Source organism: Heteronotia binoei, chromosome 6 (genome assembly GCF_032191835.1).
Source record: "Heteronotia binoei isolate CCM8104 ecotype False Entrance Well chromosome 6, APGP_CSIRO_Hbin_v1, whole genome shotgun sequence".
NCBI classification, from domain to species: domain Eukaryota; kingdom Metazoa; phylum Chordata; class Lepidosauria; order Squamata; family Gekkonidae; genus Heteronotia; species Heteronotia binoei.
The window spans coordinates 88,040,283-88,061,077 of NC_083228.1; the positions used below are offsets into that span (position 1 = coordinate 88,040,283).

Genomic DNA, 20,795 nt, shown 5'->3' on the forward strand with positions numbered 1-20,795 from the left:
TCATTCTCCTTGCCACACTAAGTGTGCTTCTGGATAAACTTGCTACCTTTCTTCTAGAAGAGCTGCTGTAGCATACAAAAGCTGAAAATATAGCAGATGCAGTTTTTCCATCTCACTCTCTCCATACTTTAAAAAAAAAAGCTGTCCCTGCTTAATTTCTGCATCTTATGCAAATTTCAAAGCCAAAGGAATCCAGCCAAGGTGGTAAAACCATAGCAGCCTTACTGCTGGAAGATGCCTGCCCACAGAGTGATTCATTCATTATAGATAACACAGGTTGGGAAATAGTTTTACATCCTGTGTAATAATCAGACACAAGTCAGTGGTTCTCCTTAACTCTCATACACATAGTGCACACTTTTGATTGGGGCTTCAGTCCCCCCCACCACCCCCGCTTCCATTTCAGGTTAGGAAAAATTGCATGAGATAGAAGACCAAAGTTCTTCTACTCACATTGTGGCTGCAATCCCAACTGAGGAAATGAGAACCTGTACCTACCATCGACAGTGTGGATCCAGTCTGCGTAATCCATAACATAACTAAACAAGGATGAATGAGAGGGAACACAAAGATTATCCTGCATGGAGCAGGGGGTTGGGCTAGACAGTCTGTATGGCCCCTTCCAACTCTATGATTGTATGAGCTGGATACAATTATAGTATATTCACTGTCTCTTTGGTAAGGCATTTTTACCTTAGAAGGTAACAGAGGTAAAGGAAGGAGTGCAACTCTGTTGCAAAAAGGGAGGCAGAATATCACGTGATCCCTCCCCATTCATTTTGCGGAAAGGAAAGGAAGAGAAGTATTATCTGCTCCACAGTATTATGCTGTAGTTTGCTAAACACAAAACAGAATCCTGGGTAATTGGAAATGTAATGCTCAGCTTGCAGCCAGGACAAGAAATGGCTTTGTCATATACTTACCATGACAACTTTCCAGAAATGTAGAATAAATTAATATTCAGCCTACACTGAAGTCTGGCCAAGATTCCAGACTCTTACAGAAACAGGCACACAGGCAATGGCCAACTGTAAAATCCTGGAGAAAAATCATTTCATGCTTAGCACCATTGCCCCATACACCACTCCCCTTATAAGGCAAACAAAAGAATGGTATGTAGGCTCCCAACCACAGGCTGTAATAATGTGCAGATGCTCTGCTCTTTTCCAGCCTCGGCCCACATGTGTCTGCTTATTTCATTCAATCATAGCTACAGTTAATTTCCTAGGCTAATGTTCCTAGAATGCTTTGTCTGTGATCTGTTAGATGTTAACAGTCCAAACTGCATTTCAGCTCTTCTGCCCCACATCTTGGCTACATTTGAGGGAAATAAATTAGCTCACTGAAAATAAAAGCACTTCTGCCCCAAGGGTCTCTGGCTCCTGAGCATTAATGTCTTCTAATGCACAGTCTTATAAACAAAACCTCAGAGTTTTCTTCCAATGAGAAGGATCAAAGTAGAGCTTTAATGCATTACTAAATCACTTACCTGTGGAGAGAAGATGGCATGGTATAGCTGCCAGCCTCCAGGTGGGGCCAGATCTCCCACTTTTACAAATGATCTCCAGCTGGCAGAGATCAGCTCCCCTGGAGAAAATGGCTGCTTTGAAGGGTGGACTCTATGGCATTGCACCATGCTGAGGCCCCTCCCCTCCCCAAGCCCTGCCTTCTCCTGGATCCACCCCCAAAGTCTCCAGTTATTTTCCAACACAGACCTGGCAACTCCAGTATAGCCCAATCTTGTCAGATCTCAGAAGCTAAACTGTGTCTGCACTGGTTAGTTTTTGACTGGAGACCTCCAGGTGAAATGGCAGAGGGAGACAATGGCAAATCATCTCTGTTTCTTACTTGCTTTGAAAGCACCTTGCATGGGGTTGCTATAAGTCGGCTGTAACTTGATGGCACTTTACATACACAAATTACTTTCTACAATAAACTGAGTGTCATGCCTGATTAAGGTATACAAACTGTCCCACGGTAGTTCTTGACATTACAGTGTGCCCTGTGTGTGAGCAACCACTCATTAACACAGGAAACCCCACTGACCCAATACATCAAAGGTTCACCCAAATACATCAGAAGTGTTGGGGGGGGGAGAAGCCAAATGCCCCCATGACGACATCTACAGCTTCTCTCCCTGAATTCAGAGGAGTATGGGGGAGTTGGCACTTTTCCAGTCTGTTACATCCAGCCAGCCAGCCATGTTAAATGGCCAGTCTGTGTCTGAGACTCCAAAAATGCATGAATCGCTAAGGAACAGAGAACTTCGTATTTGGTGACCCTGCTGAATGAAGGAATATGGGAGATCTGTAGTGGTGCAAGAAAGTGGAAGAAGCATGAGCTACTGCAGCAGCCCAGCCTTGACAGCTAGTGTGGTGCAGTGGCAAGAGCAGGTGTATCAAACATGCAGCCTGAGGGCTGGATCAGGCCCATAAGCAACTCACTGTCATATGCTTCCTTCTCTCTCTCTTGCTTCCTTCTGCATCAGGCTTGCTCAATCGCACAGAAGAAGAAGAAAAAGATATTGGATTTATATCCCGCCCTCCACTCCGAAGAGTCTGAGAGCGGCTCACAATCTCCTTTACCTTCCTCCCCCACAACAGACACCCTGTGAGGTGGGTGGGGCTGGAGAGGGCTCTCACAGCAGCTGCCCTTTCAAGGACAACCTCTGCAAGAGCTATGGCTGACCCAAGGCCATGCTAGCAGGTGCAAGTGGAGGAGTAGGGAATCAAACCCAGTTCTGCCAGATAAGAGTCTGCACACTTAACCACTACACCAAATTGGCTCTCCAGGAGCTTCAGAGCAAAGCCTCTGTCTTCTTCATTGGCTGACCAGCACATGAAGCAACTTATGTTCAAAAGCTCACAATTCCCAGCCACGTCATGTTTTCCCCTGGGACTTCGGCTCAAAGCATTGACCATGAGATTTCTGTAATGAATATCAATAAATCAAAAGTAGTTTTGTAATTTACAGACACATACCTGAACAACATCTAAATAGCACACTCAAGATTGCTCTAACACAGATATTGTGTCCAGATTTGGGGAGGAAAGTGGGGTATAAATGAAGTAAATAATTTAAAAAAAAACCTTTCCAGATCTGGGAACCAACTTTAACTTCCAGATGACATCAGGAAATCTACTTAGCAGCAAGCTTGTATTGGGAAGTCATAGAAACATAAAATCATAGAATTGGAAGGAACATCCAGGGTCATCACAAATACCTCCCCCTAAATTCACAGGATTTTCATTGCTGTTAGATGGCTATCTTTAGCCTCTGTTTAAAAACCTCCAAGAGCCCACCACCTCCTGAGGAAGGCTGTTCCACTGAGGAACTGCTCTAATGGTCAGGAAGTTCTTCCTAATGTTGAGCCGGAAACTCTTTTGATTTAATTTCAACCCATTGGTTCGGGTCCTACCTTCTGGGGCCACAGTAAACAATTCAACACCATTCTCTATATGACAGCCCTTCAAGTACTTGAAGATGGTGATCATATCACCTCTCAGCCACCTCCTCTCCAGGCTAAACATGCCCAGCTCCTTCAACCTTTCTTCATAGGACCTCTTCTCCGGACCCCTCACAATTTTCGTTGCCCTCTGGACTGGTTCCAGCTTGTCTATATCCTTAAAATGTGGTGCCCAAAACTGAACACAATAGTCCAGGTGAGATCTTACCAGAGCATTAGACATTCATTTAATGTCTAATGTGACATTAGAGGCATGTGACAGGAGGAGGAGGAGCTAGAGTGATAAGCAAGGCCAGGATAGTGAACAGGGGACTAAGAGCCAGAAAATCTGAGCAACAGTCAAGGACAGGCTGGTTTAGAGACATCCCCCCAGCTCTTCCTTCCTGTTCTCATGATCTTCAAAAGACCAGCTTTCTTCAGGAGATTTGGCAGTTTTAATATAAGCATTTGTCTGATTCCTGGGAGCAAGGATGAGTAGAGCAGGTAGGGAGAAGAGAAAGAAGAGATGTTGTTGTTGGGGAGAATGGGAACTCCATGCTCCAAGCCCATGTACTGGTGTAAAGAACAAGAGGGGAGGGGGGGGGAGATCAGTTTTCCAAATATCCTCAGGATGCCAAGGTTTACCTAGATTCTGAACTGGGTATGGATCAAACCCATAGGCTCTCTTGTGAGATAATCTCCACATTTTGCCATGACTTGAAATCAGCTAAATCTGCAAATAGACTGTGGACCCCTCCAGCAGAGTGTTCCTTACCACCCCACCTCTGAATACTGACAAGAATACTGAATACTGTAAGGGAAGATCTTGCCTCACTAACCTGTTACATTTCTTTGAGGGGGTGAACAAACATACGGACAAAGGAGACCCAATAGATATTGTTTACCTTGACTTCCAGAAAGCTTTTGATAAAGTTCCTCATCAAAGGCTCCTTAGTAAGCTCGAGAGTCATGGAGTAAAAGAACAGGTCCTCTTATGGATCAAAAACTGGCTAATTAATAGGAAGCAGAGAGTGAGTATAAATGGGCAGTCTTCGCAGTGCAGGACAGTAAGCAGTGGAGTGCCACAGGGCTCAGTACTGGGTCCCATGCTCTTTAACTTGTTCATAAATGATTTGGAGTTGAGAGTAGGCAGTGAAGTGGCCCAGTTTGCAGATGACACTAAATTGTTCATGGTGGTAAGAACCAGAGATGATTGTGAGGAACTCCAAAGGGATCTGTTGAGGCTGGGTGAGTGGGCGTCAACGTGGCAGATGAGGTTCAATGTGGCCAAGTGCAAAATAATGCATATTGGGGCCAAGAATCCCAGCTACAAATACAAGTTGATGGGGTGTGAACTGACAGAGACTGATCAAGAGAGAGATCTTGGGGTCGTGGTAGATAACTCACAGAAAATGACAAGACAGTGTGCGATTGCAATAAAAAAGGCCAACGCTATGCTGGGAATTATTAGGAAGGGAAATGAAAACAAATCAGCCAGTATCATAATGCCCCTGTATAAATCGATGGTGCGGTCTCATTTGGAATACTGTGTACAATTCTGGTCACCGCACCTCAAAAAGGATATTATAGCATTGGAAAAAGTGCAGAAAAGGGCAACTAGAATGATTAAAGGTTTGGAACACTTTCCCTATGAAGAAAGGTTAAAATGCTTGGGGCTCTTTAGCTTGGAGAAACGTCAACTGCGAGGTGACATGATAGAGGTTTGCAAGATTATGCATGGGATGGAGAAGGTAGAGAAAGAAGTACTTTTCTCCCTTTCTCACAATACAAGAACTCGTGGGCATTCAATGAAATTGCTGAGCAGTCGGGTTAGAATGGATAAAAGAAGGTACTTCTTCACCCAAAGGGTGATTAACATGTGGAATTCACTGCCACAGGAGGTGGTAGCGGCTACAAGCATAGCCAGCTTCAAGAGGGGGTTAGATAAAAAATATGGAGCAGAGGTCCATCAGTGGCTATTAGCCACAGTGTGTATATATATTTTTGGCTACTGTGTGATACAGAGTGTTGGACTGGATGGGCCATTGGCCTGATCCAACATGGCTTCTCTTATGTTCTTATATTCTTAAGACAAAGATGATGCTGAATGGGGATCATAGTGATTCAAGAAAGGTAGTATTCTTACACACTGATCAGATCTACAACATGAAGATGCAACTAGAACATCTTTTACCTTTTACCTTTGAAATGCTGGCAGCACTTTTGAAATGCAGAGATCTGACCATCATCACACATGCTCCATTGAATGCAGAATGCCACACAGCCTGGCTTGTTCTGGAAAGGAGGGAGACTTGAAAATGAAAAACTGAGGCTGCAACAGCTGCTGTAGCTCTTTATTAGTTTCAGGGGACAGTTTAAGTTGCTCACTTTGATACATTGAGATCCCCAAAGCAAAATTAAACTGCAGTTATAAAATGAATTTTTACATGTGAGGACGTTTAAGTCTAACATTAAACTGAATACCTTGTAGAGTTCTTCGGTTTGAAAAACTTCAACTTCATACAGATCCTATGCCCATTCACACATAAAGTATGTAGCTGTGAGGAGATGGAAACTGGAAAGGCATAATTTTAAAAAGAAAGCAGTAATAAAAGTAAGGCTTGTGATAAGAAGTAAACAATTTGGGTTATCAAAGCCCCACCCCCTAAGCTCACAAAGCCTCTGCCCCATCAAGCTTCCCTTCCTCCCCTGTTCTGACCCCTTGCTCATTGCCCCCTTTCAAGGCTAAGCTGAAATCAAAATAATAAAGCTCCAGTCTGGAACTGGAATTGAGATGGGGTCTGAATCAGTGACAGAAATCATGGGGAAAATTGCACGTTGGCTCCTTTGATGACTCTGACCCCTTAAGCAGTTTTCAGAATTCAGAAATACTTTAAACCTGAAATAAGCCCCATCCATCAGGAAATATGGGTCATCTTATACTTTTATAAGACATAGCTGAGGTATTTTAGATTCCTACCAATCCTTGGAAATTAGTTAGCCTCCTTTTCTCTGCAGTCTCCTCAGACATGGAACATTTCAGAATCTTTTAGTTGTTGCATGGGTCATGAACTTATCTTTGCTAAAGATAAGTAGGTAGTGATTGAAGAGCAAGCTTCAAGTCCAGTAGCACCTCAAAGACCAACAATTTCCAGGATATAAGCTTTTGAGAGTATTTGATGAAAGTAGCTTTGACACGCAGAAGCTTGTAGCTTCTTGGAAATTTTGCTGGTCTTCAAACTGTTCTGGATTCAAATTTCCCTCTTGTACTGCAGTCCGATATGACTGCTTGTCTGAAACTAAGTAGTGGTTGGGTGAATGCTTGGATGGAATACCTCCTGGGAATCTATGTATAGTGCCCAGTTCTATGACAGAAAAAGGAAATGAAAATGCAATAGATAAAACTGTGATGCTTGCTACTGCAAACTTTGCAAAGAATGCCATATGGAGACAGTACCATCCTAAGCAGAGATTGTTGTTGTTCAGCCGCACAATCAAGTCCGACTCCTTGTGACCCCATGGGCCAAGTCACACCAGGCCCTCCTGTCTTCCACCATCCTCTGAAGTCTGCTCAAATTTGTGTTGGTTATATCAGTAACGCTGTCCAGCCATCTCATCTTTTGCTGTCCCCTTCTTCTTTTGCCTTCTGTCTTTCCCAGCATCAAGATCTTCTCCAGTGAGTGCTCCCTTCTCATTTGGTAGCCAAAGTATTTGAGCTTCAGCATCTGACCTTCTAGGGAACAGTCAGAGTAGATTTCCCTAGGGACTGACTGATTTGATCTTCTTGCAGTCCAAGGGACTCTCAAGATTCTTCTCCAGCACCACAGAGATACACCCCTTCTAAATCCATTGACGTCCAGTGGGTTTAGAAAGGTGTAACTCTGCTTAGATGGCACTGCCTATGGGACAAACACTGGGCAATTTTCACTACAGATGAAAAATTTAATTCTCTCCTGGTGTTCCCCTGAAATTTATTCCCAGCATCTTCTAGTGTCTTTTCGGAATTTTGTAGGGTCTTTTTTTATTTCTTTGCTTGCTTCATTTATAGTCCAACTTTCTCTTTGAGTCGTAAAGCAGATCTCAGAATTAGCAAATGAAATAAAAACAGTATAATACATCCTATTAACAACTGCAATGTGTAAAAAAAAATGCTTAACATTTTCAGAATGCCCGGATCCCGCTGCAAAATGGGGTTGCGAGACTCTCTTCCCAGCCAACAAAGACAGAAGGTGAGAGAGAGAGACAGAGAGGGGCCACAAGCAGGGCCGCCGGCTTTGAAACAGGAGGGGCAACATGACGTTTCACAGCATTGAGAAAATCTCAGGTTTAGCAAAGCAGTCGAGTTATTGTTGGGCTCATTTGCGCAGGCGCAGGATAAGGGGAACGGATGCGCATGCGTATTCGACTCAGGGGAGGCGGGGATTGTTTCAGTCGGCGCGATTCGGCCTTGCTCACTTCTTGACTGGAGGGGCGGGCGGGGGGGCCCGCTCCGTGATCCCGGCCCAACTGGCGCGAATGCGCGCGGCCGGAGCATGAACGGCTGCTGAGACTGAGGGCGCGGGAGGGAGGGCCACGTCCCCTCCCCAGTAGGGGAGCCGGGAGCGAGCGATGGTGCTGGGCGGCCGGGGGAGTGGAAGCTGCGATGCCTCTGAAAGGAGGCAGTCCCGGCACGGTCGCCGCTGCAGCCTGGTCCTCGCGCTACTCTCCGCGCTGTTGTTGCTGCCGCCTGCGGGCTCCGAAAGTCTGAGGGGGCCGAGCTTAGGTCCCTCTGGGGCGCCCCTTCCCGCCGCCGGGCCCGGCCTGAGTGTCTACATGAGCCAGGAGGAGGTGCGACGTCTCATCGGTGAGTGGAAGGAGGGGGGAGAGATGGGGACCGAAGTTGCCACTCCCTCGCAGTGCCCAGAGACAGGCTGTTGCTGGGCGTCTGTAAGGGGCGGCTTTTCAGAGAGGGAGGGTGCGGAGCTAATGGGCGCCAGCTGGAGGATCGCAGGCAAGGCCGGGGCTCGGTCGTAGGTTCGGGGGGAGAGGGCGCGGTGTCCTCGAGTCCCCGTCCCTGTATGGCCTGGTTTGGTTGCCCTTCTTCACAGTCTTTCAGCCCGGAGCCCACCGGATTGGATTGCGGATGGGAAGACATGTAGCACCTGTGAGGTTGTTGGTGGGGGTGTGGAGGACTGTGTTTGCTTTTGCAATGGTATTTCTTTTTGTGGTTCTTTAAATGGGCAAGTGACTTAACCGTCTACTTTCCAGATTTGCACTTATAACAACCCAGTGAACGTTATTCTATATGGAAAAGTGAGACCAGCAGAGTCACTTGCCTAAGCCCACCCAGCAAGGTGAAGGTGGGAACAGAAGTATACCAGAGCAAAGTCCGACAAGCTGTTGGTCTACTTTAGTTTTTATCTAGGGGATTTTGTTTTGGCAACAGTTACAGTTTTGCTGTCATACAGTTTTGCCCTCTAAAACGGAGCTAATTTTAAAACTAATCCAATTTGTATAATACATGCAAATGATATTTTGTAGAATTCAGTTTTAGGAGTACATTCTTACAGTGGAGATATTTTTACAGGTAGGTAACCCATTGGCTTGTTGCTGTAGGTGTGTCAAATTGTAGATGCTTTGGCGTATGTATTTAAATGTAAACAGCATCAAAAGGATTGTGTTAGAGTGGAGGTGTCAAAATGCCGTTAATTTTTCGTTTGGAAATCTTCTCATGTGGCAGTCTGATTATAAAATGTATCTTGCAAAACTACATTCTTACTGTTTTTTTGTAGAATTGTAGTAGAAAAAATGAGTGTCATGTCTGCTTACATATTTCTAAAATTGCTGGTTGTAAAGTATTGTGAAGCATTATTACAATAACTGCTGCAAGAGTGTGTGCTAGGAAACTGCATCAGTTGCTACTTCACATACCTTATTTGCATAGATAATTTAAATATCAGAATTTAGATATCAGAATGAGAGCCAGTTTGGTGTAGTGGTTAAGTGTGCGGACTCTTATCTGGGAGAACAGGGTTTGACTCCCCTCTCCTCCACTTGCCCCTGCTGGAATGGCCTTGGGTCAGCCATAGCTCTCACCAGAGTTGTCCTTGAAAGGGCAGCTGCTGTAAAAGCTCTCTCAGCCCCACCTACCTCACAGGGTGTCTGTTGTGGGGGTTGGGGGAAGGTAGAGGAGATTGTGACCGCTCTGAGATTCTGGGATTCAGAGTATAGGGCGGAATATGAATCCAATATTATCATCAGAATATGTTCTGTTTATGATTAAGCACTTTTAAATATCACTAGCTTTCCAAAAATGTTTACCAGTCCATCTGTGTGTGCATATAGTCTACCAATTTGTGGTATGTCAGTTGCTTAAACAAAACCCCTTCTCTGTACAAAAGTTTTTTTTTAACCTGGTGAGCAGGTGAGTGGCCATTTATTGTTGCTTCCTAAAGATGTCTGGGACACAGCAAAGAGGAATGATAATTTGGGGGGGGGGGGGTAGGGTGGTAATTTACTGTTGCCCTGATCTGGATAGCCCAGACTACCCAGATCTCCCCAGATCTTTGAAGCTAAACAAGGTGGATCCTGGTTAGTATTTGAATGGGAGTCTTCCAAGGAATACCAGGACTGTGACACAGAGACAAGTAATGGCAAAGCAGCTCTGAACTCTTGCCTTGAAAACCCTATGAGGTGTGCCATAAGTTAGCTGTGATTTGATGGCACTCTCCGCCAATTTACTAGCAGGAGCTTGTGTGTTAAACTGCTGTAAATATCTCTGTGCAAGCCATTTCCACAGTGTAAAATTTTACAATGAATCATTGCTCCTTTCAAATATATTTAGTTAAGTACCTTAAACTTAGTAAGTTTGTCAGATCACGGTGTATTTTAATTTCAAGGCAGTATAGTTGACTAGATAGATACATTGAAACACAACTAAAGAAGGCCAGCTTGGAAATATGAGATTGGGATCCAGTTCTGTAAAAAAGATGAAAATGACAGAATGCTGAGTCCATGTGATTTTTTTTTCTTTCTGGATGGTAGGAGAGACAGATTGTGTCCTTGCATTTGCAGGATGTGAACGTTAAATCTGTTTAATGGGTTTGTGTTTATGTGATACTAGGGATGGGCCTGAACCAGTTCACAAGCCAAAATTCGGCACAAATGTGGCACAATTTGGAACCCCTGAACATGTACCAGATATTTACCAGATTTTTGTCCAGTTTGGCTATTAAGGCCATTAACCCCAACAGCTGAGTGGCACCAACCCGAAACTGACCTGTTAGGTTTAAATGGCTATCAGCCATTTCACTGGTTTGTTTCACCACCATCACCACCACCCCGCGCCCGACCTGGAAGCAAAATGGAACTGCTGAAATGGCTACTAGCTGCTAGGTTTTAAAAAGCCTGTTTTTCTTTTGACTCCAGTTCATAGATATTTTGGAGTTGTGCCCTGTACTTGTACCTTTTGCAAATAAAGCACAATTTTATTATATTAAAATCTAAATTGGAATCTTTTGGTTGTGAAGCAGCAATTGGGGGGGGGGACATCATGATGGCAATTTGTGGTGACTATGTAGTGTTTTCCAAGGCAAGAGACATTCGGGAATGGTTTGCCATCCCCTGGCTCTGGATAGCAACCCTGGCATTGCTTGATCTCCCATCCAAAAAATAGCCTGCTTAGTTTTTGAGATCTGATGGGCTTGGGCTACACTGGGCTATCCAGGTCAGGGCATTGATTCATACTGGTCCACTTTTCTTGCACATAACATAAGGTCACCTTGACAGTAGCATTCTGCAGTACAGTTTTGAAAGACTGAATGCTGAAGGAAGCACAGAAAGCAGTACTGAAGAAAAGTGTGGAGACCTGGTGCAGTAATTCTGACTGTGGTGTTCAGCTGCTGAACGCGCCATCACTTTTTAGATTTCTGAATACCAGAACTGGATAGGTCTGGCTAAACTGAGCTAGAAGCTAGTCTTTGTAGCAGATGGAATTGTTCCTGAATATTAATATTTATTATCTAGTGACCATTCTTTAAGGAAGGGGAGAAACCAGACCTTAATAGGACTCAATTAAAAGCAAAGGAGTAATATTAATTGACAGAATGTGTTAAATTAAAAAAAGCATAAATTACTGTCCTGAGCCAGAACATCATCATGTAGGAGAAGGAAGGAGGGGATTAATGTAGCTTCCTGCCTTGTCATTCTTTGTAGAGATTGGGATGAAAAACAGAACCAAGAATCTTGGGTATCAGTAGAAGTTAGGAGATAGTAGGACTAAGAAGTGAGCTGTAGCACAATTTAGAGTTTAGTGGCTTGCAGACACTGGGTATCATGCCTGTTGGGGTCCACTTCAAAGGAAGGAATGTTCTATAGTAAACTTGATCTTAATATATCCAAGCAGGCAGCCGTGTTGGTCTGAAGCAGTTGAACAAAGCAGGAGTCAAGAATCACCTTTAAGACCAACCAATTTTTATTTAGAACGTAAGCTTTCGTGTGCTCTTAAGCACACTTCATCAAACAAGGAATCCACCACAGTGAGCAAAGCCATACAGCTTTGTATTGCTTTGCTCACTGTGCTGAATTCCTCGTCTGATGAAGTGTGCTTAAGAGCACACGAAAGCTTACGTTCTAAATAAAAATTGGTTGGTCTTAAAGGTGCAATTTGACTCCTGCTTTGTTGATCTTAATATGTGTTTTGAAAGGATGTGCATCCTGTTAAATGTTAAACATGAAAATGTTTATTTCCCATTTCCATGTTATAACCCATAAATGGAAGCTGCTTCACAAAAGTCATTTCAGAAATATTAAGCAATATTTTCCTGGAGTAATATGCCTAACTTATAAAATTTAACCCAGTTGCTAACACAATGAGAACCAAATGAATACACAAGGTGGTCTTAATTTATAGGAGGTTCTTAAGAATATACATAAAATATTTCATTTTCATTTTATTCGATTTATATCCCGCCCTCCCCACCGAGGCGGCATAAAGATGAAAATAACACTAGAGTTGCCCAGAATTCTTTGAAATCTATTAAATGCTTGGAAAACAAAACACAGCTTTTCATTTTTTGTGTGCCTCTCAAAGAGAAGTTTTGATTGCCCTATTAAATAAACAAAAAACCACTGCCCCATGCTAATTGAGAACTTTTTTCTGTTTTGCGAAACTCTCTGTAGTAGGGGTGTCAAACATATAGCCTGAGGTCGGATCAGGGCTCCAGTTGGGCCTACTAGCAACTCAGTGTCATCTGCTTTCTTCTCTCTCTCTCTTGCTTCCTTCTGCAACACAGCTTGTTTTACCAGGCTTGCTCAAAGCCTCTGTTTTCTCCATTGGCTGAGCCAAACAAACCAAAGGGGGGAAAGAACCCAACCACTTAAACAGGTGGGTATTTAAAGGTTGAGTTCAGCAATTAAAAAGTATTAGAGGTTACACTATACGACAATTGCAAATATAAAAAATACATAAAAAAATAAAATGCAATTGTTACAGTAATACTTAGCTATAGACCAAAAGGGTTTGTAAATAAAACCAACAGGCCAAATGCGTTTTAGTTTGATGTGCCATCTTTGGTGGCCTACAGTCATAGAGCACACACTTGAAACCCTTTTAAACATATAAAAATATAAACATCTATAAAAGAGAAGGCAGGTTTATAATATTCCAATTTTAGATTGACTTCTCATAAAAAAATTGTATGTTTTTAAGTCAACTTTCAAAATATGCAGTTTCTCTCAGCAATTGTTTAGCCTTTACCCCCGTGTGGAGTACATGCAGAGAGGCTAAATACTGGGGCAAAGCCCAAACAATTGTTGAGAGAAACTCCACTTTTTGAGAGTTGACTGAAAAACATACAGTGGTTTTTTAATGAGAAGTCAACCTCAATTTGGAATATTGTAAACCTGCCTCCCCTTTTATAGATGTTTATATGTTTAAAAGGGTTTCAAATGTGTGGTCTTTGACTATGAATATAGGACACTGAAGAAGGCACATCAATCAAAAATGCGTTCTGCCCGTTAGCTTCATGTACAAAATCCTTTTGGTCTGTAGCTAAGCCTTGATGAGCTAATATTACTGTTGAAGAATTGCCTTTTATTAAGTATTTTCTATATTCTCCATTGGCAGCCCAGCATGTGAAGCAATTTATGTTCAAAAGCTCGCAATGCCTGGCCATTTCATGTCTTAGGCTCAAAGCATTGACCAAGAAGCTTCTATAATTAATGTCAATAAATCAAAAGTAGGTTTGCAACTTACAGATACATACCTGAAGAACACCTGAACAACATACTCAAGACTGTTACAGCACAGACTTTGTCTCCAGATTTTGATGCAGTAATTCAGAGCAAGAGGTGTTAGTTATCAGAAACTATTAAATAAACAAAATATTGCAAAAGTGCTAATCCTTTAAGTTTCTTTAAAAAAATCTTTAATTGTGTTTGCCTGTATCTTTTATAAAGTTTGTATTTCCACCACTTGGCATGACATTTTATGATACATGTGGCCTGGCCTGACAAGGTCTCATTTATGTCATATCCAGCCCTCATAACAAATGAGTTTGACACCCCTGCTCAATAGCATTAAAGCTAGGCTACTTTTAGTCAAAGACCACGTGAAAAAGCCCTATTTTGTTGGACTTCTGAAGTGTCATGATCAAGTTTTGTCATGAATAGGGATTGATACAACCTGGGAAAACATGGTTTGGTTTGTGGTGTGCCCAGATTGCAATCTGCAGGCTATAGCAAACTTTCTGGCACTAAACCAGGGTACCCCAACCCCCAGTCCGCAGCCTGTTTCCAACCAGGCCACACAGCCTCACTGTCCTGCTCCCCCCCCCCCCGCCGTGCAGTCTCACCCCCCGCGCAGCCGCCTCCTCCCCCTGTTTTCACCATTTTAAGGCCGGGGAAGGGGCTGTGAAGCACCTCCCAGGCCAAAAACCCTCACCTTGCTGCCCACCCCTCTGTGTTGTGGGCAGATTACATTTCTGGGAACCCTCTAGCTAAGCCCCTCAGCGTGATGTGAGCTGATAGATGGGGTCGCTCAGAGCCGTAAGTCCACCTAACACCCCCAAACCTCAGCAGGGGAGAGGAATTCAAAATTAGGAGACAATGTGCTCTGCTAATCTGCTTTTAACAAATTACTTGCCTCTCTGTGTAACTGCAAATAGCTAGCAGGAAAGGTGTGGAGCTGAGCTTAGCCAATATATAGCATTCTGATACCATACAGCAAAATGAGAACTCTGTACACGTTTAAGCTTTGGAGAGCTCCTGTTGGCGTTTCCAAAGCTGGAGAATTCCATCCCCTCATTGCCTTGGAGTTTTGTAAACAGTTTAATTGAGCAGAGATTGTCTGGAAACATTCGCAAACCACCACAAAGAGCATCAAGGTTTGTGAAATATTCCTGCTGAGCTCCCCTCCATGAAAATTGCTTCAGAAACCATAAACCAGCCAAAGCCTGTGAAAAACTTTATTTCATGAGCTGGTTCGTGCCCATCCCTAGTAATGGACACAAGGGTCCCCCAGTATCCTTAATGATGAACAATAAATTCCTGCCTGTCCTTCCTGTCTGTGCTTCAGAATGTGTTATCTTTAAAGAATGACTTTTAGTTTTTATGGTATGGTGGAAGTCTACCTTTTTGTTCTATACTTGATTTAATTTATTCTCTCAGGTTTATACCCAGATGCAGAGCACAAAGATATATGTTAATATGATTTAGGGCTTGCTTGAGCAAAACAGTGTGTTTCCTCTTAAAATATAAAGCAAAAAAAGGAAGCCTTGTCACGTGGTTTGGTGTAAGTTAAATAAGATTCAGTAAGGAAAAGCTAGATCTCTGACCTTACGTTTTCTGCATATGAGCTTGTTTAATGGGGACTGCAAGTCAAAAGTATTTTAAATACCGTAGATTGTTGAGTTGATTTCCAGTGCAAGTTATTTAAACCAATTTCATGAATACCACCTTCCTCATCTGTAATAGATTCTTGATAATTCTAAATTAACTTCTTAAATGTGTTCATACAATTTATTTTACTATGTTTTTTGTTGTACAGTTACTGTTTGGTTTTTTTTTCAGATAGTGCCTTCCTAACAATAAGGACAGATTTGAGATATTTAGAATATTTGTAGCATGTATGTATGTGTGTGTCCTGGCATGGCATGCTTATACTGTTTCTGTTACAGAGGAAGAAGAAATAGGTGATAGAGTGGGAGACCTGTCCCATGTCTTCTCTTGCTCCTGTAGAAAATGACTGCTATAATTTCTAAGAATTTGGTGAGAATTTTGTTGGAAGTCAGGATCTGTGACTGTTCTGAGATGTACTCACTCTAGAGCAAGGGTGTCAGACATCTGGCCCACAGGCCTAATCCAGTCCCCAGAGGGCTCCAATCAGGCCCACCAGAAACTGGCCATCGCCTGCTTCCTTCTCCCTTGCCTGCTTCCTTTGGTTTCCATTCTTTATTTCTCCCCTGTGATGAAGCATTCGAGCACAGCAGCCTCTTGCTGTTTCCTTCTTTCCCCCTCCCTCTTCCCAAAGGGAGGAGGAGCCTCAGCCAGTGGAGGAGCTCGGCCGTGTGTGTAGCTCTGCTGTGTGATTGGAAGTGCCTAGATTGCCAGGCTCTTTCAATCACACTTCAGAGCTACTGAGTGACACCTTTCTTCCTTCTGTTAACTAAGGCTCCTCCCCCTCCTCGTACCTGGGGGAGGGAGGGAAAGAGCCAGAGCTTCCTTTGTCCAGTTCCCTCCATCAATTGCATAGAAGAGATACAAAGAAAGCATTTTTAAGACCAACAACATTTTATTCAAAGTATGAGCTTTTTGTCTTGCTACACAGAGAGAGAGAGAGAGAGAAAGTGTGTGTGTGTTTTGTTGGCTCATTATGCCAGAGCTCTCCTGGGTGCAACTGGAGGTGCTTCCCTCTTTTCACTGTATTCATGCCTTCATGATCCAGAAGAAAAATAATAACCAGGATTAGGCTGAAAGTGTGTCCAGACCAAGTTCACCCAGCACATTTCCTTTGATTGTTCTTTTAACTTTTCCTTTGATTGGTTGGGAATTCTGAACTTAGACCTCCCAGATAGTAGGCTGATACTGACCACTATACGTGGCCATCTCTCTATTCTTGCACTGCCACATAGGATTTGTAGTTATTTTTCTGGAGAAGACTAGTTTTGTAGCCAACACATAACCCTCACTCTGTGTCATAGTACCTTCACATGTTCTTGACCAGTACATGAAGCAATTTATGTACAAAAGCTCACAATTCCCAGCCATTTCATGTTTTCCTCTGGGTCTTTGACTCAAAGCATTGACCATGAGATTTCTGTAATGAATGTTGATTAATCAAATGTAGGTTTGCAACTTACAGGTGCACACCTGAACAAGACCTGAACAGTATACTCAAGATTGCTACAGCACAAGTATTGTTTCCAGTTTTTGAAGCAATAATTCAGAACAAGAGGTGTTAGTTATCAGAGACTGTCAAACAAAATATTGCAAACATGCTAATGTTTTAAGCGTGTTTTTAAATTTTTTAAATTTTTAATTGTGTTGGTCTGTGCTCTTTATAAAATTCTGAGACTGTTAAACAAAATATTGCAAATCTTTCATTGTGTTTGTGCCCTCTATGAAGTTTATATCTGTGCTACCTGGCATTACATTTTATGGCACACGTAGCCCAGCAAAACAAAGTCTCATTTATGTGAAATCCAGTCCTCATAACAAATGAGTTTGACATCCTTGCCTCTAGAGTATCTTGATAAAATATGAAGGTTTTTTCCCATGATGTGAACCCTTCAGGAAATCTCTGTAGGAGACTCTAACAACATCTGAAATTGCAGTTCTTTGAATTATCCCTAAGAGCTTTAATGTTAGAATTTATAGAATTTATAATACTATTCCATCCCCAGCTGGGTGCACCAGTAAAAACTACCTGATTCCTTGGTATGGGGTTGTAACATAAGGCATAGAAGCATTATTGCCTGTGGCATGCCTACAACATTCTGCACAAATTGAACCAGGTGATCCAAACTCCAAAATAATGTCCTTTCTAGGGCAAATGTTTGCTGCTAACTGCAAGTATTGGCATCTCCCACTTTCTTTTTAACTTGTCTTTAAGTCGTGAAAGAGCACGGTGGCTTAGAGTAGAGGGTGACGTTCATAATTTTCCAGCCTGTACAGCTAAGGAGGTGGGGTATGGTATGCACATTGATGGTCTGTTGAGGTGTTAGGGATATTTAGACTGGGAGAATGGATGCAGAGAGGATTGTGGGTGGAGGAACAGTTGTGTACAGGAAGGGGTTTTAGATGTAAAAGTGTCTTTTTATACGCTAATTGTAGGAGAAGTAGCACCTTGGGTTCTGATAATGAGGAATATTTCTAAAAGTTAATCCCCCATCACTGATGCTTTCAATGAAAAATTACGGAGATGGCTGTCAAGCGTATGGCAGGTCAGAGTTTGGTGTTCCAACACATACACACACTTTCTGGTCCAGCCTTGTGCCAGCAGTTTAGAACTTGGGATGTGATGACATTTCAACCTTGGTATTTGGGGCAGTTGGAGACCTATGTTAGAGTAACTCTGGATAAAATAGTGGCACTGGCGTCACCGTTCACATGACTGAGCCCGTTCTGTGTTAGATTGGTTCAGTTATATAGAACAACCCCCTCCACCCTGCTATTCCTCCGACTTCAGGCTGTTTATCAGCCCCAAGGATATGCCAAGTTGATTGTCAGCATAGTGCTCCCTGAGTCACAGACCCCTTTAGTTCTTGCTCTGAGCACGCTCGAGCATTAAATTACCCACAGAAATGGAGGTACAAAAGGTGTACATTTAGCTGGCTTAGATATTAACACCTCTTTCCTTCCTTCCCAGTTCTTAGTGGGGAGTAAAATAGATACAACAAAACTTTGTCATTACTCAAGTATTTGGGCTCTGAAAAAGCTATCTCCTGTAGAAAATAAAATTGTACTAGATGGAGTGACTCAAGATTAGTAGCAGCAAAGCAGGTTTAACTAGCTGCATCTCAGGGTCATTTTTTATCCTTTTCTATTGTTTTAACATAACATTCAAGTATCGAATGGATTCATTTTGACCAAACGCGTACAAACTAATTATAACCTTAAGACCTAGTCATTGAAAAATTCATTGCAACTGAAATTTACATGCAGGTTTTGGCATCATGTTGCAAATGTCACTTTGCAAGAGAAGCACTCAAGTACACCATAGTCTCTTTAACCATTACAAGATTCATTTTATTTTCCTTCAAGCAATCCAAGTGTTTGCAAGAACTCCAGCATGATTAATGCATGTGATTTTAACAGGCACTAAATTAAGACAGTCCCTGCTTTGAAAGTAAGCTTCTGAACTGCTGAACTTTGTACTCCAGGCTAATGGATTCAACATTCAGACACATCTTTACTGTGGCCATAGATGCTCTGATTATATCCAACTTGGATTAAATACTATAATGCAATTAATATGAGGCAGCCTTTGAAAATGGCCCAGAAATTTCAGTTGGTCAAAAAACCTGTTGTTGAGGGCTGTATATGGGGATTGTACTAAAAGATCTGCACTGGCTGCCAGTCTTTTTCTGAGCAAAAGTTCTTACCTTTACAACCTCATCTCCCCATACTATCCAGATTGCTGGGGAAGGTTTTCCCAAGCCTTGTTCTCTTTGGTTCTGACCTATAGAGAAGATGGGAATGGTAACCTGGCACCCTATTTTTGAAATAATGCCCTCACTGAGAGACATTTGGTTTCTTGCTCTTGAGATACTAGGTTTAAACATTTCTTTTTACTCACGCCTTTTACTGAGGGCCCCCCCCCCAAAAAAAGTGTTTTTGTCTTCCTCTAATCTGAGAACTGTTGTATGATTATCATTTAAGGCTGCCAAATGGTTTTTTTTTACTGTTTTATGTATCTGGTATATTTTTGTGACTTGTTTTATTTTTATAATGTTGCTGTGTTTATGATTTTATGGTTTTCTTTTTTTCTTTTTGCTCAAACATGTTTCTGAAGTGGCACATATTCCTTTTATTAAAAATAATATTCTTAAGCCCAACCATTGGGGGAGGGGGGTGTAATGAAAGTCCCCTGTGACTGTATATGAGTGTTTCACCTGGTTTTTTTTTTCTTTCTCATTTTTAAAACACTGTAGGTATTGATGCAGAACTCTATTATGTGAGGAATGATCTTATCAATCACTATGCCTTGTCATTCAATCTTTTAATACCCAGTGAGACAAACAGCCTCCATTTCAGTTGGCATGCTAAGACAAAGGTAAGCATCAACTATCTTTTATTTAATGTAAGTTAGCTAAGCCACAAAATTCCACTGTGTGCCAGAGTTTCTATAGGATGGGAAAGCTATAGGTAAAACTGTCCCATGGACCAAAAACAGTTTTATTCAATTTAATAAACATTAAAAAACTGGACTTACATTACAAACCTGGAAACTCTTTGATTATTATCAAAGATTTCAGGTTTTCACGGCTGGTAACATCATTAGGGTTTGTAGAATCTTTCGGGATCAAGTGCCGTGTTCTACTGGAGAAAGTTTTCCTTCCAGACGTTTCGTTCTCAGCTGCGGAGAACATCCTCAGTGGCATTGCAGCCGGAGCAGGCGCTCAGACCTTCTTGGCTGCTGTGCATTGATTATCTTTGATTATTGCCAGTTGTACTCTAGATCTGCTACCTGTTCCTTATAGTGCAGTAATAGCTACCATGAATAAAGAAGTAGTTTTGATTGTTTTAATTTACTTTATTTGATTTATATCCCGCCCTCCCTGCCGAAGCAGGCTCAGGGCAGCTCACAGCAGAGGAATGTTGGTTCATCACTCCATTTTACATGGATTTTTCTCAAATTAAAAAGATGCTCTTATCTAAGGCAATGTAGTAACAAGAAATGTAGTCAGTCTCTGAATGAATAAAAATATCTGGAATATTTGGCATCCTGACCATCCTGCCAGCATCTTATGTTGGTTGCATTTTTAATGCCGTGGGTATGTCTTATGGTGATTACTACCACAGTGGTTAAAGTAGACTTATAAGGGCATAGGCAGCCCTCACAAACCTAAGATCCACTTACATCCAGCCGAAAACAATTGCTGATCATAACCCATTATTGGTAGCATGGTATAGGGAGCAGGCAAGTCCTTCCAGTATGTTGGTCACAAATCAAACTTTGTGCTTTGGTCCCCCGGCCTTCTGATATAGAGTTGATGGCAAACTGGGTGAAAGCCTTCTCCCTTGTGGCCCTAAAACTCTGGAATTGTATCCCCATGGAGACTCAACCCCTTCTGTTGCCAAATTCCACCAGTGGGTGAAGTCTTTTGTTTCATTTGGCATCCCTCAGCAATCTCTCCATTCTCCCTAATAT

General features: G+C 42.4%; 1 protein-coding gene across 4 annotated transcripts in view; it reads left to right on the forward strand.

Moving 5' to 3' along the window:
- Positions 1-7,874: 7,874 nt before the first annotated feature.
- The window catches only part of RYK (receptor like tyrosine kinase), a 43,816-nt gene continuing 30,895 nt past the window's right edge, over positions 7,875-20,795 (forward strand). For 2 of the 4 annotated variants that reach the window (XM_060242115.1, XM_060242117.1), the window contains exons 1-2: positions 7,875-8,288; positions 19,576-19,697. In XM_060242115.1, coding sequence (XP_060098098.1) covers positions 8,054-8,288; positions 19,576-19,697 — 357 coding nt within the window. In that variant the 5' untranslated portion in view covers positions 7,875-8,053. The remainder of the gene's footprint in view (positions 8,289-19,575; positions 19,698-20,795) is intronic. The other 2 variants (XM_060242114.1, XM_060242116.1) reach the window with 1 other exon arrangement.